The sequence below is a fragment of the Neomonachus schauinslandi genome, chromosome 15, assembly GCF_002201575.2.
Source record: "Neomonachus schauinslandi chromosome 15, ASM220157v2, whole genome shotgun sequence".
In the NCBI taxonomy this organism is placed as follows: domain Eukaryota; kingdom Metazoa; phylum Chordata; class Mammalia; order Carnivora; family Phocidae; genus Neomonachus; species Neomonachus schauinslandi.
In genome coordinates this window covers 17800156-17827922 of record NC_058417.1, presented here as the reverse complement: position 1 = coordinate 17827922, position 27767 = coordinate 17800156, and the positions used below count along the sequence as shown (strand labels likewise).

General features: G+C 58.1%; 1 protein-coding gene across 2 annotated transcripts; it reads left to right on the top strand.

The window, feature by feature from the left end:
* Nucleotides 1-420: 420 nt before the first annotated feature.
* FOXN1 (forkhead box N1) lies at nucleotides 421-27767 on the top strand. Of its 2 annotated transcripts, XM_021704314.1 has the most exons (10): nucleotides 421-507; nucleotides 12201-12312; nucleotides 13728-13879; nucleotides 14264-14722; nucleotides 17095-17208; nucleotides 18952-19082; nucleotides 20363-20459; nucleotides 23791-23998; nucleotides 24229-24720; nucleotides 26180-27767. In XM_021704314.1, the coding sequence occupies exons 3-10, from the start codon at nucleotides 13757-13759 to the stop codon at nucleotides 26497-26499; spliced, it is 1944 nt and encodes a 647-aa protein (XP_021559989.1). In that variant the 5' UTR covers nucleotides 421-507; nucleotides 12201-12312; nucleotides 13728-13756; the 3' UTR covers nucleotides 26500-27767. The 2 variants fall into 2 exon arrangements, with proteins under 2 accessions (XP_021559989.1, XP_021559990.1); XM_021704315.1 differs by lacking the exon at nucleotides 12201-12312 and having other exon boundaries at nucleotides 427-507; nucleotides 13748-13879.

Here is a 27767-nt window from a genome sequence, read left to right as displayed (position 1 = left end):
AGGATCCCTTTGCAGGCTCCACGAACATACATGTGGTGGCCCAGCTTTCCTGACACACGTGTGCATGTCCCAACAGGCCTATGCCCCACCCGTGGGGGCTGACATCCCCTTTCTGGGGTACAGGTGGGGGCCACGGGACAACCCCCTCCTCTGTAGGCCACAGGCTGTGCCCGCTGGCAGAGACTGGGGGCCGGGGCTGGCCCAGGCGAAGGGAGGGGTTGGGGGGGAGCCGGGGTGCGGCTGGGGCGGGCGCAGGAGCCGGGACCTGTCAAACGAGAGCCAAGGAGCAAACTAGCTTCTTAGTCACCTTGCTCTTCTCCCCGTTTTGGCAGCAGCCCCTCGGGGCAAGGGGAAGCTGATATCATAATTATTGGCTCACCCAGCAGCTGCCTCCCCTCACCTGATGTCAGCACAGACCCAGGACGGCCAAGCTGACGGACTGACAGGCGGACGGAGCTCCTGGCCCCCCAGACCCGGGCCCCCACGCCGACCTGCTTCGCTGAGCAGGTAAGAGGAGACTGGTCCCAAGTCAGCCGTGGAGGCCAGCAGGGCAGGGCCAGAGCATGGGGAGGGAGGGGGTTGCCTTTTTAACGGGCCCTGGGAGAGGCTGGGAGCCCCTGGGTGCTCCCCATCTTCTTATTGCAGCTGAAGGGAGACTCAGGAAGTGGGGTGAGTGCCTGGAGGCCAAGGAGGACCCCCCCCTCGTGTTCCTCCCCCTCGTCCCTGTCCCAGGCCGCCTAATGCCAGCCCTTCTTGCTGTAGCGGGGCTTGTGGTTCTGGGGTGTGTTGGATTTTGTGTGCGGCTGTGTGGCTGGAGAGGCTATGCGGAGCCACCCCGTGCGGGGAGAAAAGGAGGGCTCGGCAATGCTAGGACCAAAAACTAGAGCTGCAGGACGGCGAGGCAGATTCCCAGTTTTAGTGGCTTTCTAGGGGAGAGGGGGGATCCCAGCTCCGGGGGCTGGGTGGTGCCAAGGGGCTGTGTTGATCCAGACATCGCTCAACGTCTCTGGGCGGCCTGGGCTGGGGTCTAGACGCCCGGGGGCTGGAGGGAGGCCTGGGGTGCAGAAAGGAGATGGCACAGCTCGTGGAGACGCAGACAGGTGGCAAACAGGTGCTGTGGCCAGTGCCGGCTGCGGAGCTCAAGGCGGAATCCCCCGGAGGTCTAGGAACACCGCTCTCCCTCCAGACCTCTGTGATTGAGAGGTCTGGTGAGCAGACCAGGGATAGGGAGGCAGCTCTAGGACCCTTGAAGTGTAGAATTGAGAGTCTGGCAAGCAAAGGCTCTTAGGGAAATGGCTGGAGCGGCAGGAAGCCCCCTCTGGCTCCCACAGCTTCTCCCCACCTCCTACCTGATCAGGTAAGGTTCTGGCATTCCCCGGGGAGTCCCCCAGGCCCTCCTTAAATGTCCAAAGAAGCAAGTTAGATAAAGCACAGACTCTAACAAGTGGGCGTGTCTGCCAGCTCTCTCTGCACCTACGGGCGTGGAGGGGGGCTGTTGGTGGGGGGGGTGCGTTTGTGTGTGCGTCGTGGCCGGGTACAGCTGGCCAGTGGGAAAGGACCTGGGTGAACAGGGCCCATCCCAGAGAAGTCCCCTCATCCCTCTCCTGGACCCGATGCCGCTCATGTCCCATGCCAGGTAGGGCTGCCCTCCTCACTTTGCTAATCCTGCAGGAGGACGCTCAGTCACCTCCCTCGAAGTCATGAAGTCTCCACTGCTCTGCTTGACCCATAGCCTTGGCCTTCCCCCACTGATGAGACCCAGCTCCTCTGGGCTGACCGGAGGGTAGAGTGGAAGGATGGCCTTGCACTCCAGCCCTGTCCCCATAGGGGCTGGCTCAGGCTCTTTTGCCACCTCGGTCATTGCCCGACCCACAGGACCCAACTGATGGGGGGGTGGGGCCTGGCACCTTCTGTCCTGGACCCTCTCTCGTGTGGTGGGCCAGGCAGGGTCAGAGTCAGGCTGGGGCTGGGGAGGCTCGGGATCCTCAGGGGAGAAGGTGCCATGGGGAGAGGTGCATGTCCTCCCAGCTCCCCGCGCGGCCCCGCCCATGCTGCCTCTGTGGAGCTCAGCTCCCGGCTCCAGGGCCTGCTGAGGCATGCTGCCCCCCCAGGCCCGGCGCCTCACTCACCTCCCAGGGCCAGGAACCTGTTCTCCCGGGAATGCCAGGGAGTTCTCAAAGGACGCTCAGGGAGCCCCAGAATCCTCTCAATTCTGCTCTCAGGAAGGGCAGAGAAAGATCGGGGGGGGTCCTGCCCCCCCACCTTTTTCTCATCCGCAAACTGAGCCCACCACCTTGCCCCCTACCAACAGCCTTTGCCATTCATCGTGAGAGGGGGAGGAGGCTCAGGAAAGTGAAAGACGAAGGGGAAAGCCCACCAGGGACACATGCCTTCTGGGAGGTTGTCATGAGCCAGCCCCCACCCACACCCTGGTCTAAGGGAGGGCCTTTCTTTAGCCCCCAAGGAGAGTCCCATCTGCCTTCTAAGAAAGCCCCATAACTCCCTTTCCTATGGGCTCTCTCCATCCTTCCCAGCCGGGAAGTCCTTCCTGATGTCTAACTCCCTCCTTCCGGCTTGAGTCTTCCTGGATCGCAGAACACCAGCGCATGCACAGGGCTCAAGCATAGAGCCAGAGACTGTTACTAAGCCACACTGAAATTTCCTGAGACCTGGTGTATAGGAAAGGACAGAAGGAAGGCCCCACTGCCCTTCTCATGGTCTCTCCAGCTCCACACTCTGATGAGGTGGGGCTATTGGGAGCCACTTCTGCCCACCTCCCCTAATCTTTCTCCATTACAGAGGGATGCAAGGGACAGGGGACCGCCACAGCCATGCCCTCCCCTCTTCCCTTCCCAGTCACAGCCCACAACCATGGCTAGGCCCAAGACTGGCTTCCGCAAGCAGGAGAGATTGACATTGGACTTCATGACATGTTTCGGGATCATAAACTGAGTTTGGCTGGACTGTGTGACCACAAGAGGTGGTTTCCTGAGTGGAGAGGCGACCACTGATCTTGGATGGGTGTGGTTAGGCTGGCAACATGCCCAGGAGCAGGGAAATGACAAGATGACCTCGGAAGAGTGCATCTCAGAAGCATCAAACATCCCTAAATAATTTTGGTCTTTCCGATTTACTGCCCCTTCCTCCATCTCTGTGCCCATCGCCATCCTCAACCCCCAGCCTATCCCTAACCCCTCCACTCCCGTCTGCATCCCCAATTTCACCTCCGTCTCCACAATCCCATCCCTCTCTACCTCACCTCCTCAGCCCTACTTCCATCCTCATCCCCAAACCCATCTTCCATCCCCACCTCTCCAGAACGGATCTCTCTGTGCACCAGAGATCCCCCTCAAAGCCCAACACCCCTCAGCCTCATCCCCACCAGGTCCTGCTATGTCCTCCCCCTTCTCCCAGTGTTTAGGAAAAGCCCAGAGCAATGCCACTAGAACAGAAAGGACTGGATGGGGTCATCCCTGGAGAAGCCCTCTACTTCCTGAGCCTATCCGGGCCTTCAAGGCTGTATGCTGGCCAAACAATAAAAATGAGATCAAGTGCAACAAGACAAGTTGAGGTCTGTTGTTCAGGTGGACCTCTCTACACTGTAGCTGGGTGGCAGGCAGAGGGGGAAGATGGAGAGACACGCCCAGAGGGCCCCAGAGGGAGGTAGTGGCAAGCTTTCTTGGGGGGGCCGCAGGTGTAACCAATCCAATTAGGCACGGCCAGGTCCAAAGCAGGGAGATGGACAGAAGCCGGGGCAAGAAGTCCTGCCGGGCTGTTTAGGAATGACTGCTGTCGTGAGCATCCCTGGGTCTCTACCCTGCCTGTGGCTCTTGCTTAGTCAGCTCAGGTTAATGGGGCCGGGGAGAGAATTAGCTGAATCGTGATGGCTCAAGGAACTTGACTCGAGAGCCAGCTGTGAGTCACAGGAAAAAAGGGAACCCTTGCTCTCATGGCTACTCTGGGAGCTCCGGGGGGTGGGCACCCCCTGAAGAACCCCTGGATGCAACAAGAGAGCCCACTGGGAGGTCTGACCCTAACCTCCACCCCATGCTCATGGGAAGGTGCATGATCAGTCAGCTCTCCTCCCTGCTCCTCCTGCCTGAAATTACTGCTTCTGACAAACGACAGCCAGCTTGGGCACCAACACACACACACGCACACGCGCACGCGCACTCACGCGCACACACATACCCCTAGAATGGGGCGTGTCCCTGGAACTGGATTGCCGGGAGACAGTTGGAGATTCCACCTACACTTGTAAATTCCATAGTCATGTCCCACACTACACCAGTCCATCCATCTGGGAAGGCAGAGGATGTGCTCAAGGATACACACGCACGCACACACGCGCGCACACACACACCACCACCATGCTCAGAAAGCCCAGTGATCAAACTCCACTTAGCAGCGTCGAAGCAGCAGTGTTCACTGTCGGAGATGTCCCCAGCTCCTTCGGGGAGGGGCGACTGGAACCCACGTTGGGCCCCACAGAGCATGTGGTTTTGGAGAGGAGGCTCGGCCTCTCTGTGCCTGCTTGTGAGCATGCCCAATCTCTCCGAGGTGGGAAAGGTTTTGGAGAGAAAGTTCTTTGGGATGACAATGCCAAGGCTGGGGGTGGTGTTGGCGGGGGGAGGACCTGGGGATGCTCAGGGGAGAGAGGTGGGGGCTGGAGCCCACCAGCTAGATGGGTTCAGAACAACACCCCCAGAATGTACCACTTCTCTGCATCCTTTTCCTCAGATGGGCAAGGAGTGAGCGGGCACTCAGCCAGCTTCACCCAGCCCAGGTGCCTGGAGGAAGGGCCAGCGCCCAGATACGTGCATAGCAGAGAACAATCCCTTCCACAATCCCTTCAGTTTCCCCATCTGTCAAACAGAGAGGGGGGCGCCTGGGTGGCTCAGTCGGTTAAGCGACTGCCTTCGGCTCAGGTCATGATCCTGGAGTCCCGGGATCGAGTCCCGCATCGGGCTCCCTGCTCGGCAGGGAGCCTGCTTCTCCCTCTGGCCCTCCCCCCTCTCATGTGCTCTCTGTCTCTCTCATTCTCTCTGTCTCAAATAAATAAATAAAATCTTTAAAAAAAAAAACAAAAAAACAGAGAGGGACTTGGGTGGGAGGGCCGTCCGGTGCTCTTTTCACTCCAGTTTGGTAAATTCAAGCAGTTAGCTTACTGCCGGCCTTGTATGGATGTGCACGCACGCACTCAGGGTGACGTGGGAGGAGGGGCCGCACCAGTAAGTATTTGTCTGGTACTAGGTCTGTGTTATTAGTATTGGTGGCAGAATTCATACCCATAATAATAGACCGGTAATAATGAGCAGGCCTTCAGAAAATGATATGTACAGAGCACAGGAGGCCCCTGGCCCAAGGGAGGGTGGGGGTCCCGAGCCCCCGCTCGGGTGGGCAGGCAAAGAGGGGCCCTCCAACTGGATGTGAGCACTCTTGACCGCCCCATTGGGAATACCCTGGAAAGGGCCAATGGTTGAAGGGGGAAAGATGTCAGCCCCCAACCCTTTCCTGAAATCCCATGGGCCCAGGACCTCGGGGGAGGAGGCGACGAGAGCACAAGAAAAGATGGTGTTGGTTTAGCTTCCTCTGACAATTTTGGTTTTCTGGTTCTCACTCGGTCCCCAGGATAACCAAGTGAGGCATGTAGGGCAAAGATGATCCCATGTAATAAAGGAGGAACTGAGGTTCATTCCCCCGCTGGCCATGCTGACGGCAGAGCTGGGAGAGGACACTGCTGGGGTCCTGGATCAGAAGGACTCCCCATCAGAGAACAGGGGGACTTGGTGGGGCAGCCGGAGCCTCTGAGATGATAAATGTTGGGCTAGGGGATGAGGTAAAACAAGGTTCTAGTCATGCCTATTGGTCTCAGCTCAAATCCTCAGCGGCCAATCAGCTCCGCAGCCAGTTATCAATGCAGCCTGGGGGGGGCTAGGGAGGGGGCCACAGGTTCAGCCGAGTGACTTCTTTATGGGGGGACTTCTGGACACAGGACTGTCTGCAGAGCTAATGGGTGCACAGCGGCTGGCAATGTGGTCCCATCCCCCTGTCCATCCCTCCACCTCCCCACAGACGGCCTGGCTGGAGGAAGCTTGCTGTAAGGGAGAATGAGGCCGTATTTCACAATCTGTGAAAAATCCTCCTGTTCCTTCCATCACTCGCCACCTCACCATCCACTCTTTGGCCCCTTTCACAGCTGGGGCAGACTGAGGTTTAGAAGGAAATTGCTTCTCTGGAAATCAGTGTCTGGGGCCTCAGACCACTGCTTCCTGCCCCCTGTCCCCCTGGGGGGCTTAAGCAGGCAAGAAGTCCCCACCCTCCAGGAGCCCTGCTCTCTAGTCAAGCCCCCAGTGGTTCTGGGTCACTTTGTCTACCTACAAGTCCCTTGTCAAGCCTGTTCTCACCATCAGACCCAATCATGCCTTTAAAAACCCCTGGGGAAGGTGGGGGGAGGAGCACCTTCTCCCTAAGTTGCCCATCTAAGGGGTTCATGCTCTTGAAATTGCGAATTTTGCTCTTCCTCTTCCTGCTAACCTTGGGGAGCAAGCTGACCTTGCTTCTGGGAGCACGATCTGGAGGCGGGCTTACAGCCTCAGAGCCTGGACTCCGGAGTAGGCAGGAGGGAGGAAAAGGCAGACCATGAATGACCTCCAAGAGTAAGAGCAAAAGATCTCCGGGGCATTGGGGTGTTTAGGTCTCCCGAAAGGGGCATCTAAGGAGTAGGGAGAGCCCAGTAGAGCCAGTGGACTCTGACTAGGTGGACAGTCTTTTCTAGGAGAAAAGGGCTCCTGGTGAGCGTGTCTCAGAAAGAGATGGATGGGAGTGTGAGGGGTGGCATTTCTTATCTCCTTAAAACCAAGCATCCTTTCCTTCCCATCTGCCAGATGATCATCCACAGGCAGGTCAAGGACCCCCTTCTGTCTGTCCCCCATCCATTCATCTATCTGTCTGTCCACCTGCCCAGCTTCCCATCCAGTCAGTGGCCCACCCATCAATCTGTCCATCCATCCATCCATTGTCCATCTATCCAGAAAGTTCAGGCCCCAGCTGGTCTCCCCAGGGCTGCTGGGAAGGGCCTGTGGTCCTGTGGCATTTATGGGGCATGTGACCTGCCTGCCTGGCCTGGGGAGGCAGCCCTGCCCCAGCCCTCAGGCAGGGGGACGGTCCAGGCGTGTGGGAGTATTTATACCTCGATGGAGGCTCCCTGGGTGTTGCTGGGCTGAATGACTCCCCGAAGCCGCGATGGTGGCCATGGCCCCGAGCCCACTGTGAGTGCTTGGATTCAGCTCCTCTGGGGCCAGAGCTGGGTGGCAGGAGCTGGGGATGGGCTGGAGAGATGGGAAGCTGTTCAGAGGTGGCCAGGCATGGTGGAAAGAAAGGGATGCCGGGCAAAGGAGAGTGGGGAAGGTAGGAAGCTGCTGGAGTCAGGCATCCACAGCAAGGCTGGGACCCATCCTGGAGAAGGGATGAGTCCGTTGCTGTTGACTAGCCTCTGAAGGGTCCCTTGGTGGATGGCGGGAAGAACGGGGCAGGAGGACTAAGATGACAAGGGGGATTAAGTTTAGATATCTGGAAGAACTTCCAGGTCAGCCCCAGACACGGACGGTGGCTCAAGTTCTTTCTCAGGATGGGCACGCCGAAATAGGACCCGTCTATTTCCAGAAGCAGGGGAATAACTGCAGTGGCTCTGGGAGAGCTCTGTTTTGGGGGCTGGGAATGGCTCAGCTGCAGGTGTCCGCGGCTCAGGTTTGAGGAAAGCATCCCATGGGGGACACCATATTGCTCTTCATTCTTTGCTCTCCCCCACTCCTCCCCCTGCCCTTTCTGTCCCTAGGCTGCCTCTCAAAGCACTTTAATCAGATCTCAAGGCAGGGGCAGCTGACCCTTCTTCCTGAAACTGAGGTGGGGTGAAGAGCCAGAGGGGCCAGAATTTTAGCTTCCAAACCTCCAGCTTGATGGGATGAGAGGATCTAGAACTCCCTTCTTCTTGGCATCCTCAGACTCCCAGTATCCTGGGGTGCTCAAGCCTCGGGAGCAGCCCCCGGGGCCCTTCGCTGCCACCCCCAACTAGGTAATTACTGAGCTGCTCCAGGGCCCCCTCCCAGCAGCCGGGGGGGAGGAGCCCCGGGTGGGGCCACCGGCAGCACCAGGCCCGGGCCCCACCCCTCATAAAACATGCTGCCGCAGCCAGTGACAGAAACCATTAAGGCGGAACTGTACCCTCTCCGCCTCGCTCATAAAGGGCGGGCAGGAGGCTGCCCAGTGGGAGGGAGTGTACGGAGAGCCCAGGAAGGGCTCTCGTGTCCTCTGTGACTCAGCTGCCCACAGAGGATGCAGGGACAGACCCTCCCGGAGAACCCTCCAACGTGGCCCCCAACCCGCCACTCCGGCTCCCAGGGGCCAGCAAGGAAGCTGAGGTGTTCCTGAGCTGGGGCCGGCTGGTGTCGTGGTTAGGCACGCTGGCTTTGAAGAGTCTGAATCCTGGAGGGACATAATTTGGTAGCTGGGCAAACTTGGGCCAGTTGGGTTAACCTCTGGAGCCTCAGTCTCCTGATCTATAAAATGAGGATGATGATCCTCTTCTGGGGGATAATAATTCCCCCAGCTGGTTCCTTGAGGATTTCCTCAGGGGGGTCCCTCCTGAAGGCAGGGCAGGGCTGAGGCCCGGCCGGGCAGAGTTGAGGCCCCGCAGGACCAGTCTCACAAACCTCAGATGCAAATAGTCCTGGCCCCTCATTGCACTTATAAGGGTACAGAGGTACAGAAAGAGGATGTGACTTGGCCAACATCACACAACCAGCAAACAGGGGTCCCCCGCCTCTGACTCCCAAATGGCCCCTTCTGCCTGAGTCCTAAGGCACCAGGAGAAGGGTCTCTGAGAGGTGGGGAGATGTGCTGGGTTGTTTGTGAGAAGGGCACAGAGAAAGGATGCAGTAATGCTCCTTGTTGCTCCCGTTGTCATGCTTTCTGGGGAATTTCTTCCCATGGTGCTCCCTACTCAGGTTAGGGAGCAGGGACTCTGCTCTGCCTTCTCTCTGACCCCGGGGAAGATCAAGTCTCCTTCTTCCAGCCGCACCTCTGCCCTCCGACTCTCCGAGGGTCATGGACAGAGGAGAGGTAGCTCAGAGAGCAGAGGGCAGACAGGATGCCAAGCTACTAAAATGAAGGGTTGCACGTCCAGAGAGTTGTGTGTCTGGGGCTGTGCTTGGGGCTGGTGGCCTGAGAATCAGGAAATGTGGTTTTCAGTTTTAGCTGTGGGGCACTGGCATGTCCCTTCCTCTCTCTGGGCCTCAATTTTCTCCTCTGAAAAATGGAGTTAATGACCTTGCCCCCCCCCCAACTGGTGGTGTGCTGATCAATGTTCACCATCCAGTTCTCCGCCCCCCAAAAAAGGCTCTGATTTGTAGTGTTTGCTAATGTCCGTGGGTAAATGCTTATACCATGGCCAATCCAGGCTGATTTGACAGAATGGGGAGCTGGAAAGAGGTGGGCACAGTCGGTTCCTGCAAGCCCACAGTAGCTGTCTCCGGCACACCACTGCCTGTTACCCTCTGGGGCAAAGGGAGAATGAAGGAGATGACAGATACAAGTGCTTTGTAAATTGCAGGGTGCTCTATAGATGGAGAGTTGGGAGGACGATCGTCCTTACAGTCGAAGGGACCCCAGGGCACAGTCCACATAGAGAGCCCTGGCCTAGCTCCAGCCCAGGAAGGGGACAGGCTGTGGGTCGGGGAAGCCCACACTAAGTGGCAGGGTCGTGGCAACCATTTCTGGTAGCTGCTGGGATCTGAGAAAGGAGGACAGCTAACTGGACCTCCCACATGGGTTTGCTGCTATTTGCACACACACACACACACACCCCATCAAGTTCCCTGGAACAAAAAGCAGGTAGGATAGAGATTAGACTCCAAAATTCCCTCTGAATGCGGATGCCAGCCTCAGGACACTGGAGCCCTTGGGGGTCTGAAGCAATTAGAGTAGCCCTCCCCAACCCCCACCTTCCCTGGGAGTTTCTACGGACACTGGCTCTACCACAGGGGGATTGCTGGAATGATCTCTGAGGCCAGAGAGTCAAGGGGAGGGAAGTTTAGCGTCCGCCAGGACAGGAGGATGATGTCATGGAGACGGAGAGGGGCCGTTCTCCATCCCCCACCCCCAGAGCTCAGGCTTTAAATTAATGCTGTCCCACTGCTAATTATTACTAATAGCTACTATTTATTGAGCATGTACTATGCATTAAGCTATTTACAAGCAGTATTTCATCTAATCCTCCAGAGAGGTATGTATTATTAGCCCTCTCTTACAGATGAGGAAACTGAGGCCCAGGGAAGGAAGTGAAGCACCTTGCCTGGTGCTTCACTTCCAAAGTCCCACAGTTCCTGGGATTCAAACCCAATTTTGACTCTAGAGCTTCTGAACTAGATCATCCAACCTCAGGGGCTCTGCTGGCAACTCCAGGGAGGGGTCAGGGACCAAAGCAGCCTCTTCCCTCTCCCCACAGTAAGCTCCTCACTGCACCGGACAGGAGCCCCCCATATACACCAATCAGAGCCCCGCTGCCCGGCCTCTTTTGAATGCAGATGGCAGAGAACCCCCTCTTTCGGGGGCTGTGTGGTCTTAGGCAAGTCACCGAACCTCTTCTCTGGGCCTTCTTTCCTCATTCATAAAACAGAGTCTGGGCTGAGGTGACCAAGGGGGTACCACTGAGTCAGGAGTGGTCATCTAGAAAACCAACCAGAGGAAGCCCTGCACAGAGGGCCATTTCAGCGTTTCTGCATCCTCAGTGCAAATCGAGGGGTGGGCCTCTGAGCTCTGTGTACACTCCCTGGTTTTAATCCTGTCCCTGGGGACCTGGCCAAGTCGTGTAAAAGTTATGTGGCCGTGTGTGAACTAAAGCCTTCAGTTAAGGCCTCTGAGATGCAGGAAGTCAGCCAGGGCTCCAGATAATGTCCTGGGACATAGAAGTTGATGCAAGGCTGGGGGTGGGGCAGAGGCTTCAGGGGGCCTTCCGGGAAGGTCAGGCCCTCAGCAGGAGGTGCGGCCCAAGTTGGGGCTCAGAGAGGCCTCCTCGGGTTCATGTCTCTGAGGAGCAGAGCCAGGGTCTGAGCTCCCCTGAGGCCAGGCTGAGTGAAGGCCGGGCAGAGAGGGCAGGGCTAGCGAGGGGAGCTGCCACCCGGGGGTCATTGGCCCACCTCCCCAGGCCTGCCAGGCCCGAAGCCGCAAGACCATCAGGGAAACTAGAGGCCGGGGTCACAGGCCACAGCCACATTTGGTCAATGAGGCCAAATGTATGACATGTGTCCTTGAGCATTTTCTATGGGCCGGGCATCCTACACACATCGGCTCCCTTAATCTTCATGACGACCATGTGAGATAGGCCCACCAGCCCCATTTATCAGAGGAGCAAGATACAAAGAAATACACAGGTTTTTTTCAAAATCGCAGAGCCCTGAAGTGACACAGCTGGGATTCAAACTCAGGTCGGACCAAATCGAAAACCCTTGCTCTTAACCACATACTCCTCTGCCTCCAGAGAGGGGAGCGACCACCACCCCAGGGGTTCCGAAGCCTGAGACCTGGGGGGCGAAAGGGCCCCCGGCCTTGCCTCTGGAGGTGCTGGAGGAGGCTTGGGAAAGCAACTCTGGGCCAGATCCGGGCGTGGCAGGCAGGCCCCAGCTGTCCCAGAGCTGTCCCAGAGCTGTCCGGGGAACCGGGGCCGGGCCGGCGATCATGCGGAGCCAGAGATGGGCCGCCCTGCACCTCGGGCCCCATGCCCGCTCCCCTGTGGTGTCCAGTTACGGCCAGCTCGGCGCTTCCCTGGTCACGCCACATTTAGCATTGTGAGTGAGCGGGTGCCGGGACATGGAGAAGGGGCGGTAGGGACTCTTGAAGGGGCGGGAGAGCCTCCCACGGGCCTCCACCTGGACCCCAGCTACTAGCCCCCTCTGCCACTGATCCCCTGAGGCACTTGGGGCAAATGCCCTCCCTTCCTTGTCCCCGGAACCCCCAAGCAAAGGGAGGAAGTAGTTTATTCATCGAAGGTGAGCCGACCCCAGGCTGGGCACCATGGGGTCCCAGGGGGGCTCCCAGGAGAGCTCGGCCTGGGAAATGCAATTATCCTGATCTGCTTGGCAGAGGTCTCGGGTAGGAGGCAGTAAGTGTGAATCTCATGTTTTTCTTGTTGCTTGGTCCCTCAGCTTAGCCGGCACCCACTCTGGCCCCCACCAAATGAAGAAACCGTAAGAGGAGTCCGGCAAACAGACCTGGGTTCGAATCCTGACTCTATTAAGGATTAGCTATTTGATTTGGGCAAGTCACGTAACCCTTCTGAACTCAATTTCCTCAACTGTAAAGTGGCTTAATAGTGTACCTTCCTTACCGGTTTGTTCTGACAAACCAATGAGAAAATTTTCCAAATTGTTCACACAGCGGCCAGGCCAGAGCAGGCCCTCAGCCAACGGTGGTCTGTATCAGACTACTTGGCAAAGAGGAGTACATTCTAGAGAAACTGTCCTTTGCAGGTGGTGGAGAAGGAAGGCAGAAAGCTGAGGATGAGAATAGGAAAGCCGTTCTAATAATGATATTAATTACAAGAGCTGACATCCAGTGCGCACTTAGGATGTGCTAGGCACTGTGCAAAATGCTTCCTGGGTGTGATTTCATTTACTACAGCATCCCCAGGTGGGAGGCCCTACCTCTCTCCCTGCTCTGTAGATGATGGTGTCAAAACTCAGAGACGCTCCCTGACACAGCTAGCAAGGAAGGGCTTGGATCTAAGTCCTCTCAACCTCTGGGCTGGGCCGGGGACAAAGTTCTGTACTTCTAGAAGGTCGGAGCAGGAAGAGCCCTAAGCTATCATCTACTACAAGCCCCTAGGTTTCCAAATAGTGAAACCAAAGCTCAGAAAAGGCAGTGGTCTGGGGGCACCGGACTGGTTCCATCCATAGAACATATGACTCTTGATCTCGGGGCTGTGAGTTCCGGCCCCACATTGGGTGTAGAGATTATTTAAAAATAAAATATAAAAAAAAAGAAAGAAAGAAAAAGAAAAGGCCATCGGCCTGGACAAGGTCGCAGGCACGAGATGCAGTTTGGAGGCAGTCGGAGGAAGAGCCCATGCCCGACATCGCACAGTGGGCTGGCTCACAGGGCCAGCAGGCAACCAGGTCCCCTCAGTCCCCAGGAGCACACCGGGCACGCCAGTCCCCGAAGTGGCACCTGTGACAGGCCCCACCTCTCCCACCCAAGGCCAGGGCTGGACCCACTCTCTCCAGCTCCCCCTTCTCTCCAGACCAACATCCTGCTCAGCCGCTGAGCAGAGGTGACTCGCCATGGTCACCTCGCCCAGTCCCTCACTGGGGAGATAGCGGCCCAAGGCAGGGTCTGGAGGGAACCATCCGCAGCTGAGCTCCAGAGCAGCCAACTCTCCCTCCTGGGGCTGGGGTTGGGGTGGGGGGGGTCTCCTACCTGCTGTGCTTTGTTCTCGCTCCAGTCTTCCATCCATGCTTTCTTCCTCTGGCTCTCATCGTTTATCTGCTTCCTTCTGTCTCAGATGTTTCTCTCACTGTGTCTGTTTATCTGCCTGTCTATCTGTCTGTCTGTCTCTCTCTGTCTCACCAGATGTCTGGCTGGAGTGAGGGTTCCAGCCCAGGGATGGGGTGGGAGTGGAGGCGGTGAGCTTGGGGTTGGTCACCCCAGGACCCCGGTCCTCACTCTCATCACAGCCGGCTTTCTTCGAGGCCAGGACTGGGTGATGGTGTCGTTACTCCCGCCGCAGTCTGACACCACGCTGCCCAGCCCCGCCAGACTGGAAGGCGAGCCCCAGGGGGACCTCATGCAGGCACCGGGCCTCCCAGGCTCCCCTGCCCCGCAGAACGTAAGTACCTGGTGCCTCGCAGCAGATGGACCAGTCACCCCCACCCCCAGCCCCCGGGCACCTCCTGGGATCTGCCTTGTCCCTTCCAGCAGTGAACAAGTACCCAGTGACTCCAAGATCCAGAAGTGTTCGGATGCAGGCCTCTGCTTATCCCTTCAGACTGGGGCTTTCTCAGGGCAGGGCTGTGCATCCATCTGACTTGGGGCACCTCAGATCTAGGAGCAGTGTGCCCTCATCAGATTAGGGCTTCCAAGGGCAGTCTCTGTCCCCTCGATCACTTGGGGGGCTCCCCCAGAGCTGAGCCGCAGACCCGGTTACCCTAGCACAGAGTAGCGTCCTGGTCCAGCCTCTACTCACGGGCTCTCTACCCTCTGTCCACCCCAGAAGCTTGCCGGCTTCAGCTGCTCATCATTTGTGCCCGACGGCCCCGCAGAGAGGGCATCCTCACTGCCCCCACAGAGCCCCAGCGTCGCATCACCAGGCCCTGAGCAAGTCCACTGCCCAGCCGGCCCGGGCCCGGGCCCCTTCCGGCTCTCGCCCTCAGACAAGTACCCCAGCTTCGGCTTTGAGGAGGGCCCAGCAAGCAGCCCCGGGCGCTTCCTCAAGGGTGGCCACGGGCCTTTCCACCCATACAAGCGGCATTTCCACGAGGACGTCTTCCCCGAGGCCCAGACCGCCCTGGCCCTTGATGGACACTCCTTTAAGACCCCGGGGGTGCTGGAGGCCTTCGAGGAGATCCCCGTGGATGTGGGGGAGGCTGAGGCCTTCCCGCCTGGCTTCTCAGCAGAGGCCTGGTGCAACGGGCTCCCCTACCCCAGCCAAGAGCACAGCCCCCAAGTCCTGGTGAGTACCAGTGGCCGGTGGGCTTCCCACCTACCCCTAGGGGTCCTAGTTCACAGAAGCCCAGAATGAGTCCTCTGAGATCAAACTCCACCCTTCCTTCCAGACCTTTCCCCCCTCGGACTCAGGGTCAGGGTGCACCAGGGAAGCGGCAAGCTCAGAAAGCTGGGGTTTTGGCTTCCTTCTGGCCTCCAGGTCAGCCGGGGAGGGGATGCTGACCTGCCCCGGCATGGAGGGGCCAAGGTGGGGGAGGCATGTCAGGCTAAGGAAGCTGGCAGCTTCCCAGAGGCTCCTGAGTCAGGATTCCAGTGTGTGACTTCTCTGTTTAAGTGTCGAGAATCCCCAGCCAGACCTACCCGCCCATATGCAAATGTGAGAAGAAAAACACATTCCAGAGACCAAGAGAAAGGGTTGAGGGAGGAGCCACCGAGCACAAAGTTCCCTCTCCGGCATCTGCATACGCGGGTGGAGAGAGGGCTTACAGCTTCTCAGAGGACACTTCCGGGCCCTATTCTCTGCCCGAGAGGGGAGGAGGGCTGAGTGTATTCATAGAAATACCTTGAAAGCACCTTGGAAAGTCAGCATGTCATCCCACAGTCATACCCACCAGCTGTGTGATCTTGGGCAAGTCACTTAACCTCTCTGGGCCTCATCTGAAAAATATGGTTAAGAGGACCTGCCTCATAGGCTTGTTGCCCTGGGGAGAGGAAAGCTAGAGGGAGGTTGGAGGTCCCCGAGGTGGTGAGCACTGAGCCGGCTCAGCCGGGGTTGTGGTTACTCCAGACGCTCACCAGCTCTTCTCACCTTTTGCTTTCAGACAGGCTCCCATTCCATCCCCAAGCCCCACCCCCGACAAACCTGACTCCCAGGCTTGGAAGATAGAGAAGGGGTTGGGTTCCTACCAGCTGTGGCCAAGACAGGACCCTTGGTTCTGGGGCCCTTTGATGGCTTCTCCTCAGGCCCACTGAACATGACAGCCGCTCATGGTGAGGGCGTCATCATATTAGCTCCTGCCCCCCAAATCCACTCGCTGCCAGCCCCTGGGCACTGTGCCGGATGCTTCCTCTCAAGTGCCCCATTTAATCCTCACAACAACCCTCGAAAGACTTCCCACTATCCCCATTTTGCCTCTGAGGAAACCAAGTTTCCATAGACGTCAAGTGACTTTCCCAAGGTGTCCCTTGGCCTATAGGAAGGGAGGCTGAGATTTGAGCCCACTCCCTTACCCCCTGCTCAGTGGAGAGGAGCCGGGGCCCCCGGAGAGCCACAGCTAACTGGTCGACTCACTGGGGTGACCGCGGACACATCACTTCCCCTCAGTGGGCTCAACCCCATCATCTTCCAAATGAGGAGGTTGGCCCTCGTGCTGTTGGCCCTTCTAGGCCTGAGATTCTATGATTATGGCTATCTCTGCATCAGCAACCCCAGGGCACATCCAGAAAGAGCTGACAGTTGATTTGACCCTCTGGGCCCAGATACTGGTTCCCAAGGCCCCTGATAAGCCCAGGAAGAGTGGTCTACCTCCTTCTGGCCTTCTTCACGTTCTAGAAACCAGCTGTGCACTCTTTCTGACTCTACTCAGCGTAGAGCTCTGTGCTAGACTCTGGGGGCCCCATGGGGAGCTCACCACCCATGGGAAGCCAGAGCCTGGCCACCACCTCTGACAGCAGCTATAGGTTCCCTGTGCCAGGGTGAAAGAGAGCTGCAGGGCTCAAGCAGACCAGCAACAGGGCAGACTCCCTGAGTAGGGAGCAAAGGCCTTTGAGTTGAGGATGGCCAGGAGACAGAGTGGGGAGGACTCATCAGCCCCCTCCAAAGAGCCTGCCGGAGCTCCCCTGGGCTTTGCCGAGGAGGAAGGGGCAGGGCTTTGGGTCATCAGCTGAGCCCACCTGTCTGGCCACTTCCTGTGCTCCCCTTACTATGGGCTCTGCAGTGGGAATTCTAGAGCTGTAGCCTTTTCCAGATGTCCTTCGCAGACCTGCTCCGAGAGGCTGGCAGCTCTGAACACAAGCAGGCCCCAAGCCAGCCTTGATGTGTGGGATCAGGCACTGTATCCTCGTGCTATTCCAGAGAGATCTCTGACTCTACCCCACCTCACTGTGACCGTCGTCAAATCTCCCCTAGTCGCCTGGACAGCTCGGCCTCTGCCTCTCACCTGAAGTGAGGTGCAGACCAGGGAGTGCTCTCAATTCCAGCCTCAGCTCCACCGCTAACTGGCTGAGTTCCCTCAGGAAAAGCCCTGACCTTCTCTGTTCTCCATTTGTTCTCTAGGACTAAGCTTTGGGGGAGGCAGACTAGCGGTTGCTTTTGTGTCGGTTTCAAGCCACAGGGAAAACCAAGGCCCCACCTGGTCATCTGTTTTTTGTTCCTTCCAGCAGGGGTCAGAAGTCAAGGTCAAGCCCCCAGCTCTGGAGACTGGTCCTGGGATGTACTGTTACCAGCCCCCCTTGCAGCACATGTACTGTCCCTCCCAGCCCCCCTTCCACCAGGTGGGTCAGGGGCAGGTGGGCATGCTCCCCTGGGGCCCCAGGATATTATGTGGTGGGAGGTGTGCGGGCGTGGATGTGCGTGGGCATGCCTGCATCGCCAAGTCCAAGGCCATCTGGGGTGGGGAGCCAGGGGTCCATGGGGAAGGAAGCAATCGCCCTTCTCTAGGAGTAGGTGGGGTTCATCTAAGAGTCTCAGGCGGAGAGTCTCAGGAAAGAGAGCAGGGCTGAGAGTGGGGCACGGCCCAGATGTGAACCGAAAAGAGAGGGAGGAGGAGAGCCCGACAAAGACAGGGGCCAAGAGAAAAGGAGTGTGTGGGGTGACACAAGACTGAGCAGAAAGGGAACAATGGGCTCTCGCCTGGGTCAGCCACTGTCTTGCTACGTAGCCCTGGCCCCCAACTTCCCTTTCACGGAGACAGGGTGGGACCAGGCATGGAGCTGGGGCACCTTGCCACCTGGAAGTCTCCAAGACCCCATCATCTTCGGCCCTTTCCCCCCTCCCCACCCCACCGCCCAGCCTCAGCTCCTCCGACATGGACAGGATGCCAATTAATTGCCCCACATTGGCATGGGATGCAGGTTTTTAAAGAGAAAGAAAAGAGCCCCAGAGCAGCCAGGCAGCTCCCAGGAGTCACTGGGCAAGACAGAGCAAGTGGCTGCCCAGCGCCCAGCTCCATCCACCTGCAGCCTGGCACTGAGACAGGCCCTGCCTGTGGAGCAGGTTCTACTCCCAGCTCTTTAGCTTTGGCCCTGATCTTGGCCAAGCCAGGGAGACAGGCTCATGGGGGGGAGGGGGGTGTGGGGGAGTGGTCAGACTGCTTGCTTTGTTGGCGGGCAAGAAAGAGATGGAGGGAAGCAGAGGGAACACATGAGGGGTCATCCTCGCTGCCACGAGGAGCCCAGCTGGAATGGCTAAAGCCCTCCTGAGGCTCAGGGTCTGACCCAGGGCAGGGGGTATCCCTGAGGCAGCCTGGCCCCTGAGGGACGGAGCCACAGCAGGGTTAAGGGGCTGCCAGACCTTAAATAGCCTCACCATGCCCAGCCCTGCTTTGATGCTTTCTGCATTCCGCACACACATACCCCCCCGAACAAGATGGCCGCACCCAGGGCTTTATAGAGCCTGCAGAGAGGGTGACTCAGGCACTAAGTGTCTCTCGGGTGACCTGGAAAGAGCACCTCAGCCTGGAGCAGATGGGGGAGTCAGAGTCTCCTACCCCCTTTGCCCCCATAAAATACCATCCCTGGCACCACAGCCACTCCCTTTGCCGTAAAACCACCTCCTACCCCCACCTGCCCACCACCGTGACCGGCCCTTTCAAAGAGCCACTGAAACTCGTAAAAGGTGGCAGTGCCCAGCAAACGAAGGCCCGGCCTGGACACCCCACTTCCAACCCAGCTGCTCCAGGAAATGTAGGGGGGCCTGGAGGCCCTCACACTCTCTAGCCCATCCAGGCCGCTTCCCCATCACCATGCAACAGGCCTGAGAGGAAGGAACTGGAGGAAAGGAGCTTTGAGGCCTCTGAGATCCCAGATTTGGGGATCTCCTCAGAGGCCCTCAGATGTCCACGCCCTTGGCCAGCCCCCTCAGATGGCTCTGCTCTTGGAGCCCATAACCAGGGAGAGAAGAATCTAGTCTCCGCTCTCTCTCTGGACGTATATGAACGGGGTGTGGGAGGGGGATTCCCCCCACCTTGGGAAGGACTGGTTACCATGGCAACCCCTCTGCCCCTTTGACCTCTACAGTACTCACCAGGTGGTGGCAGCTACCCCATACCGTACCTGGGCTCCTCACACTATCCATACCAGCGGATTGCGCCCCAGGCCAGCACCGATGGGCACCAGCCTCTCTTCCCAAAACCCATCTACTCCTACAGGTATGGTCCCAGCACCCCCCTGGGGTGGAAGGAAGAGGGGTGAGAGGACCAATGGGGAAACTGAGGCATGGAATCCTCAAGCTATAAGGTGATGGCAGAGGATGGAAGTCATCCTCAGCAGGCTTCGAGACGATGCTGGAGAGGAGATCCCCGCACGGAGGGCCGCGGATAGACCAGATCAACTCTGACCTCTTGTCTAACCCTGCGGAGCTATGTCAGTGGCTCCACTCAGCAGAGGCTGGTGCCCCGAGATTGGGCCCCTTAAGGTCTAGCCTCGTGGGGCCCGGGGCCTGGGCCTGAGAGTTTAGGAGGGATGCTCCCCCCTTCCCCCTCCCTTTCCCCTAGATACAGAGAGAAGCCGAACCCCAAAGCTCTCCGGGAGATAAGTGAGAGATGAGGCCTACAGACTCAGCTCAGGTATCCAGCGCCTGCTGGGGTTGTAAACGCCAAAGCCCGCAACACCCAGCTGGTCTAGGAGACTTTCCCCCTGAACTTTCATCCCTCCCATCAACAGTGACACTTGACCTCCTGTGTGCCAGGCCCCAAGTGGGATGAGGTCATCAGCCAGTGTAAGCTCAGGGAAGGAAAAGGAACTCAAAGAGCATCCAAGAGCACAGAGAAGGGGTTTGCGGGAGGCAGGATGATGCACAGAAAGGAGAATACCCCATCCTTGGAGTCCAACAGAACTCAGTTCAAGTCCAGGCTCTCGAATTTACTAGCTGTGAAACCTCAGGCAAGTTACTTAATCTCTCTGAGCCTCTGTTTATTCATCTGCTTAAAAAAAAAAAAAAAAAGGAACAGGAATATTCAGGCCTTTGGAAAGATTAAGTGACAGAATATGCTTGGCACATTGTAGGGGCTCAAGAAACCATAGTTCCCTCCCTGACTATCCAACCTTCAGTGTGCAGTTGGCTGAGGGTGCCTGGTAATGCACCCTTAATCCTCACAACTCTGAGGTAGCTATTACTTTCCTTACTTCAAAGCTGAGGAAACTGAGGTTCAGAGGTTAAGGCGCTCACCCAAGGTCACACAACTAGCGAGTGGCCAAGCCAGGATTACAACCCAGATCTCTTAGATTCCACAAGACCCTTGTAGCTTGGTAATTCCCAACTTCAGTGGACACCTTCTCATCCTTTCTCCTTTCTACCCCATGGAGCCTCTCACCTAAATCTGCAGCAGGTTATTCCTCTCAACTACTCCAGCCGGGGCAGGCGGGGTGGTCGGGGGAGACTCCCTGCCTGCTCAGAAGTTCAGACTCTCAAGGTTTTCTCTGCCTTCAGCATCCTCATCTTCATGGCCCTTAAGAACAGTAAAACGGGGAGCCTTCCTGTCAGCGAGATCTACAATTTCATGACGGAGCACTTTCCCTACTTCAAGGTGAGCCCGAGATCCACCCCAATCCTCCCATCCTGGGTGAGCCAGGCCTCTCTGGAGGCAGAGAGTTCTCTCTTGAGAGTTCTGTGTCAGGAACAGAGAGCTCAAGCCATTCACCCAAGGTTACTCAGGAGGCTGGACTCCGATCTCATGCTGGTGGAAAGCGGATGTGTCAGTCCTGATAGGCTTCAAGAAGCATCCACCTACCCCGAGTGGGGAGAAAGAGCTTGGGAAGAAATGAGAGACTGTCCCCACCCCTGCCCCCAGGATGCTGTAGGTTAGAGGAATCTGAGTAAGAGCAGTAGCCAGCCAGGGTGGCATGGGACGCTGGGACCACAGGACCCATTGCCTTCCAGGGAGAGATTAAGATCTGCCTCTGTGGGTGGCAGGCTCAGCTGCAGCCCTGCCAGAAAGGGGGGTGTGGGCTTCATGGTCTTCAAGTGTCCCAGGGAACTGGGCGGCTCACCTGGCCTTCCCATGTACAGTGGCTAGTTCCTGTCATCCACGGAAGGGGCTTCTACCAGATTCCCTCCCTAGAGGCGGGACAGATACCTTTCTGTCCAGATGGGCAAACACATCAGAAAGGGTGATCCACCTGCTCAAGGTCACACAACAGGGGGGATTGGTTGGTAGCTCAAGCTGTTTGGCTTCACACACCACCCACTTCCCTTCTCGGCATGCCCCTCCATACCTTCCAGCACAGACCTCTTCTTCTGGGGTGGGTGCAGGGGAGAGCAGAACTTGTGTGTGAGGACTGCCTTCTCCGAGGTCTACACCCTGGTGGATATAATCTCATCCGAGAACCAGGCGGAAGATGGGAGCTGAGGTCCAGGTCCAGAACTTAGCTCCACCTGCCAGTAGGTGACCTCTGGTCCCACTATCTTCCCAATTGTCCCGCCTGAGGATAATCTGAAGCTGATATTCAAACAAGTTTGTACTTTCTGCGTTGCGAGCAAATGAGGAGTGGGCAAGATGGCCAGAGTGGTCTGGCCAAGAATGGGGAAGTATGGTCATCCACCAGAGATTCTGGAAGCGGGGGTGAGTTGTCTCTGGGATTTGAGAAGCATCAGAGCCAGTATCCAGAGCTGCCCGGATATCCCAACAGATCTGGAGACGAAACGCTCCCTAACCACTAAAGCTTTTGTAGGGTCCTCTATAGGGCTTCAAGGGGCCAGGCCAGAGACAGGGAAGTGGGCCTGCCCTGTTCCTCTCAGCCATTCCTCCCTGCCAACTCCCGGCCTGGCCCCCAGCCCCTCCCTGCATCTCATCTTCCTGGCTTAATTATTTTTCCTGGGAGCTGTGTAATCCCTGTTTTATGGGGCTGAAGAGTGAAGAGGTCTAACAACTTTTTTTTTTTTTTTGGTTCTAGTTGTTGTTCTTAGCCGGTTGCATCACTCTCTCACTCCTGAGTTTACATTTGACTTCAGAGAGAAAGCATCTGTGAGGATGGGACGGGCCCCAGTGGTGAAGCCAGCCCTATAGGGTGACCTGGGCAGGGCCCTTAATAAGGGGACAGAGCTGGAGTCTGGGCTCTGTCACTGCCTTCTGTGTGATCTAGGGCCAGGCAGTTTCTTCCCTGGACCTCAGTTTCCAATCTGTAAAATGGTCAGGTTGGACCAGTTGGCACATCCATTCCTTCCAACTCTGACGGTTCCCCTCTCACCTACCTAAGGAATTAGTTCAAAGATCCCCTGCCCCCTTTATGGCTCACTCTCCATTTGAAGGTCATTTTCCTGGGCAAGAACAGAGGGGACCCTGGGGTGGGTAGCACTCATGCCCCAGGCAGCTGAGGTGGGCGTCCTGTAGCCCCATGAGTCAGGGCTATGGGACTGGGGCAGTGTCCAGCCACTGGACATAATTGCTAGTGCCGGCCGTCCCTCTTCCAAACAGGAAGTGGCTGGGGTGGGGGCTGTGCAGGCAACCCAAAGTCACAGATTTATGGGCCCGTAAAAGGGCCCAGTGCACATTAACTCTGCCCATCAGGCGACACAGCCTTGACTCCTAGTAGGGACTTTCGTGGGAGTTGAAGGTGAATCCCAAGCTGACTGGTCTGGTGGCTCGAGCATCCTTCCTCCTGAGCCCCGGGAGCCTTGGGGGTCATGTCAACCAGCCCCCTGCCCCAGGCCAGCTGCCCCTGAGAAAGGCTCCCGCAGCTCCTGCCGGCAGCTCGCAGTGACCGGGCGTCAGGACCCAGTTCTGCTGGGCGTGAATCAGCCTGACTGCTCCCTGGGGCAAGTGGGCTGGGGAGGAGGGCGTGGCCGCCCGCACACCGCTGAGACTGGCGGCTGAAAGGGAAGAGGGACCAGGGGGATGAGGGCATGGGGGCCCCTGGCCGGAGCAGATGCTCTGCCCACCGTCGGCCCCCGCTGGGCCTGGGACTGGCACAGAGGCGGGAACAGAGCTGGAGGTCGGGGTGGGGGGGATGAGGGGGATCCACTGGCACCCCCGCCACCGCCTCTCACCCCACTGAGTCAGCCTAATGGTTTTTACAACCCTCCCTGGGCACAATTACTGCACGGTGGCATGACCGGGCCTCCTAATGGGTGTTTATTCTGTTGGCACGAGCCCCCCCACTGCCCACCTGAGGGCTGGCCTTCCCACCGGGGCACGCCCCCCGGGCACACTCATGTGAACACTCCCACTCCCACACACATACAGTCATGGAGACCCGCACACACCCAGAGAGACTCTCACACACACTTCCTCACACTCAAAGGAATTCACAGACCCACACCCCAGACGCGGGCTCACGCCGGGGAGGCGCACTTAGGGACACAAGCACACACATACGAATAGCCAGTCCCCACCCCCCACACACACACCTCGCACTCTCACCAAAACCCAGCTATACACACGACATATGGGCAACAGGGGCACACACCCAAATACAACCTCACCCATCTTTCTTTTCTCCCGAGTTTGCCCAAGCGGGGGTGAGGCAGCCCCAGGAAAGGAGCATCCCATAGCTGCCCCCTCATTCCAAAGCTGGCATCTGGGAGACCTGGGAGCAGCGAGTTCGCTTTCCCCAGAGGGGTCCGAGCATAGGCCCCAAGACCCAGGGGGACTGGTCCAGCTCCAGACAGGGAACGGGCCCTCCCTCTATGAACCACCCAGACAATCCTGGGCAGGGTCGGCCCGAGGTGGGGCTGGGATGAGGGGCCAAGGTTCCCGCCCACCCCTGCCCACCACTGAAGGAAGGGTACCAAGCATGGGCTGGGTGCTGAGGAGGACGACAAGCCCCGGAATGGGTGGCAGTTGGGTGCCCAGGGGGGCAGAAGAGCCTCCCCAGGCTCCTGAGCCCGGCTTGAATTCTGGTCCTGCTCTGCTCCGGCAGACGGCTCCTGACGGCTGGAAGAATTCCGTTCGCCACAACCTTTCTCTCAACAAGTGCTTTGAGAAGGTGGAGAACAAATCAGGAAGCTCCTCCCGCAAGGGCTGCCTGTGGGCCCTCAATCCGGCCAAAATCGACAAGATGCAGGAGGAGCTGCAGAAGTGGAAGAGGAAAGACCCTATTGCTGTGCGCAAGAGCATGGCCAAGCCAGGTGAGGGGCTGCAGGGCAATGCAAGGGAGGGCTCAGTGTGCCTAGGAACTGGGGGGGGTGGGCAGGGAAGAGGAGAGGAGGGGGGAGGGAAGAGGGGGGAGAGGGAGAGAAGCTGATCAAAGAGAACTTATTAGTGAGGGAAGGCCTGAGTGGTTCCGAGGCTGGGAAGGGCTTGTGGGGAAAGGGAGGTCTCATGGTGTCCCTCTCTCTTCTCTCTTGGGCCTTTGCAGAAGAGCTGGACAGCCTCATTGGAGAGAAGAGGGAGAAGCTGGGCTCCCCACTGCTGGGCTGCCCACCCCCTGGGCTGGCCAGCTCAGGCTCCATCCGGCCCCTGGCCCCTCCGGTTGGGCTCTCCCAGCCACTGCACTCAATCCACCCAGCTCCGGGCCCCATTCCCGGCAAGAACCCCCTGCAGGACCTACTTGGGGGGCATGTGCCCTCCTGCTATGGGCAGACATATTCGCACCTCTCCCCGGGCCTGGCCCCTCCCGGACCCCCACAGCCATTGTTCCCGCAGCCGGACGGGCACCTTGAGCTGCGGGCCCAGCCAGGCACCCCCCAGGACTCGCCTCTGCCTGCCAACACCCCACCCAGCCACAGCGCCAAGTTACTGGCTGAGCCTTCCCCGGCCAGGACCATGCATGATACCTTGCTGCCAGACGGAGACCTCGGCACCGACCTGGACGCCATCAACCCCTCTCTCACTGACTTCGACTTCCAGGGTGAGCTGGGGGTGGGAAAGGGAAGGTGGGACGGTCCCGGAGAGGTACGCCTGGCAGTGTGGCCCATCCCCTCCAAGCTGCCAGGTTTCTGGTCAGTTGAAGCAGAAAAGTCCTGAGCCGGCCAGGGGTGCCAAGGGGCTAAGAGGAATGTCCTTGCCCCCATCTCCCTCCTCCTGTGCCCTTGAACATGTTCCAATGGACCCCATCATCAAACCACTCCCAGTTCCAAGTAGCTGGGAAAGAGCCCAGTGTTCCGCTCCATTGTGGCTGTGAGCAACTGCCAGTCTGAACATTCCCAGAGGTGGTTGCATTTTCTCATTCATCTTTTAAAGCAGAAGAAGGAGAGAGATCTTCCCCCTGGGAAAGAATGTAAGGCCTCAGAACTAGGCAGGTCCTGCCGAGATTTGGGGGTAGGAGTCTGGGGAGAGGTTCTATCTATTCCATTCCATCTTGCCTGTCCCATCTCTGCACCCGGCAGAGCCCACCCATTCAGATCTAAACCCCAGTGCGTGCCCAGACTCTGGTCCTGGCTCAGGAGGCTTGGAGGAGGGGGCTGACCCAGGCCTGAGACCCTCTGGGTACACTGGGGGAGTGGGGGGAGGGACATCCACAGGCAGGTGGAGACAGCTGACCCTCACCGAGCTCCGGGTCCTGTGAGGACACAGCCCAGGTCTTGGTAAGCTTGTTAGAAACGTGCAGCTAGATCCTCAGCTGCAGCCAGAAGTGGGGAGCGACGCTCACCACAAACCTTCAGCTTCACGTGTGCTCTCTCATCTGGGCCTCTAGGACCGGAGGAGAGATTATTAAACCCCCTTCACAAAAGCACATGGAGGTTAAGTAACTTATTCAAGGTTACTTGGCTAGAAAGACGGAGAGTAAGGACTGGAACCCAAGCAGCCGATTTCAATCCAGGGTCTGGTCCAGCCCCCTTCCTCCATTCCCGCAGCCCTGATACCCAGGGCAGGAGCGCCAGGCCCTGTCTGCCATGATGCAGGTCCCACAGCACAAAGAGGAGGACGAGGTGGCAGCACTGACTCCTCCCTGGAGTCAGTGCTCCAGGCTCTGCTCCTCTCCCTTGGGCCTGCAGTGAAGGACCGCATGGGCTCCAGCAGCGCATTGTTAGAAGATCCTTGGTCTTGGCTGCAGATCCGCCTTCCTTGGGAGCCTGGGCAGGAGCCAGGGGAAGAGCTCCAGGGGCTCCCTCTGCAGGCTAAGTCCGGAGTGCACAGCATAGGCATCAGTCCTATGACTACCCCACCTCCCTCCAAAATAAGAGCCCCAGAGATCATCTAAGCTATGGCAGAGGAATCGGAGAGTTCCAGCAACTCCCTGCTGCCAACAGTCTGTTCCCCAGTCAAGGTTACCCCAATCCTGCTCTCTTTAGCATGTGAGAGCCATGGGTGGGGTACACAGAGCTCCTTGGTACCTCCCAGTGACTCCTGTTCTCTCCCCCAACTAGGAAACCTGTGGGAACAGCTGAAGGATGACAGCTTGGCCCTTGACCCCTTGGTCCTGGTGACCTCGTCCCCGACACCACCTCCAATGCCACCACCTCCACCGCCACCCCATTGCTTCGCGCCAGGGTCCTGTCCGGCAGAGACGGGCAGTGGGGCCGGCGACTTGGCATCACCAGGCAGTGGGGGCTCCGGGGCATTGGGTGACCTGCACCTCACCACCCTCTACTCGGCTTTCATGGAGCTGGAGCCCACACCCCCCACGGCCCCTGCTGGCCCCTCTGTGTACCTCAGCCCCAGCTCCAAGCCCATGGCCCTAGCATGAGCCATGCCCAGCAGCAGCTTCGGCCTCTTTCTGGCCTGGAAGTCCCAGCTGGCCGCCCACATCGGGCCCACCTTAAAGGTCAAGGAAGGAAAACCATCCCTGTCCCCTATGCCACTAAGCCAACTGTTTGTTAGCTGGCAGCTTGGGGGTGAAGAAGACACCACCCACGATGCCGCCCCTCACACATTTCTGCCACCTGGTGAGCCAGCTCCTCACTCAGGGTCCCTGAAGACCAAGTGTCTGGGCAAGGAAAAAACACACCCTCCCTAGCTCACACTCATCCACACTCACGCCCTTCTGCATACTATGTGCGTGCATATGCACACACACACACACACAGAATCAATCAGACCTACACCCACCCACATACCTTCTATCCAGAAGAATCAGAACAACGTCACTGAGAGCCTGAGTCCATTTCTGAGGCAGCTGAGAGCTGAGGGCTCAGGTCCTCATGCCAGGTCCAAGACCACCCTGAAACCCTATTCCGATGTCCACATTCTCTGCAGGCCTGGCCCCTTCTAGCATGTTCTCTCCCGGAAGCCCCCTGTATTTATTCTCCCATCTTCATTCCAGCAATCGGTCAAGGAAGAGGCAGTGTGGAGCCTCTCCCCAAGTTGTCTGTGGGTCCCCCAGGGGGCTGCTATTAGCAGCACCCACTCGGCCAGGCTCTACCCATCCTCAGTATATGCTCTGTCTGACACCGTCCCCCAGAATGACACCCAAGAGGGGTAACGGCCACCCCAGGACCAAACTGAGCCCAATTCAGACACAAAGTGTTTGGAAGAGCCCTTGCCCTCAGAAACTTAAAAGTGTCCTCTTTTCCCAGCCCTGGGCACAGGAAGGACCCCTCCAGGGCACTACAGTCTCCCTCCTTCCCTATAAGAACTTCATGTAGTTTAGCTCCCAACTTACTAATGACTTCCACCTGTCCCAGGCAGCGTGGGCATTCAGGGGAGGGGAGCCTGACAGAGGCCGGTGCGGGCAGGGGGTGGCGGCGACGCCCCCCTCTCTTTGACTGCTTGGCAGACCCACGGTGTCTCCCGGAGCTGGGGGTGTGCCAGTTGCCTGCCATGCCCTACGGGAGAGCCCAACCCCCGCCAAGTGGGAGCTGCAGCCTACCCTGCCCCTGGGGGTGACAAGAGCCCCCAGAGGTTAGCCTGGGCTTGGTTACGCACAAGCAGATCCCTAGCTGGCCCGCCGTTGTCCCCTGACCTGGAACAATAAAGCAAGTGCCTGTGGTCTTGGCTCCTGAGGCTTCATTTCCG

Coding starts and splice junctions, on each gene's coding strand:
- FOXN1 (XM_021704314.1), top strand. CDS start 13,757: ATGGTGTCGTTACTCCCGCCGCAGTCTGACACCACGCTGCCCAGCCCC. Junction 17,209..18,951: donor CCCAGCCCCCCTTCCACCAG/GTGGGTCAGGGG, acceptor TGACCTCTACAG/TACTCACCAGGTGGTGGCAG. Junction 19,083..20,362: donor AAACCCATCTACTCCTACAG/GTATGGTCCCAG, acceptor CTCTGCCTTCAG/CATCCTCATCTTCATGGCCC.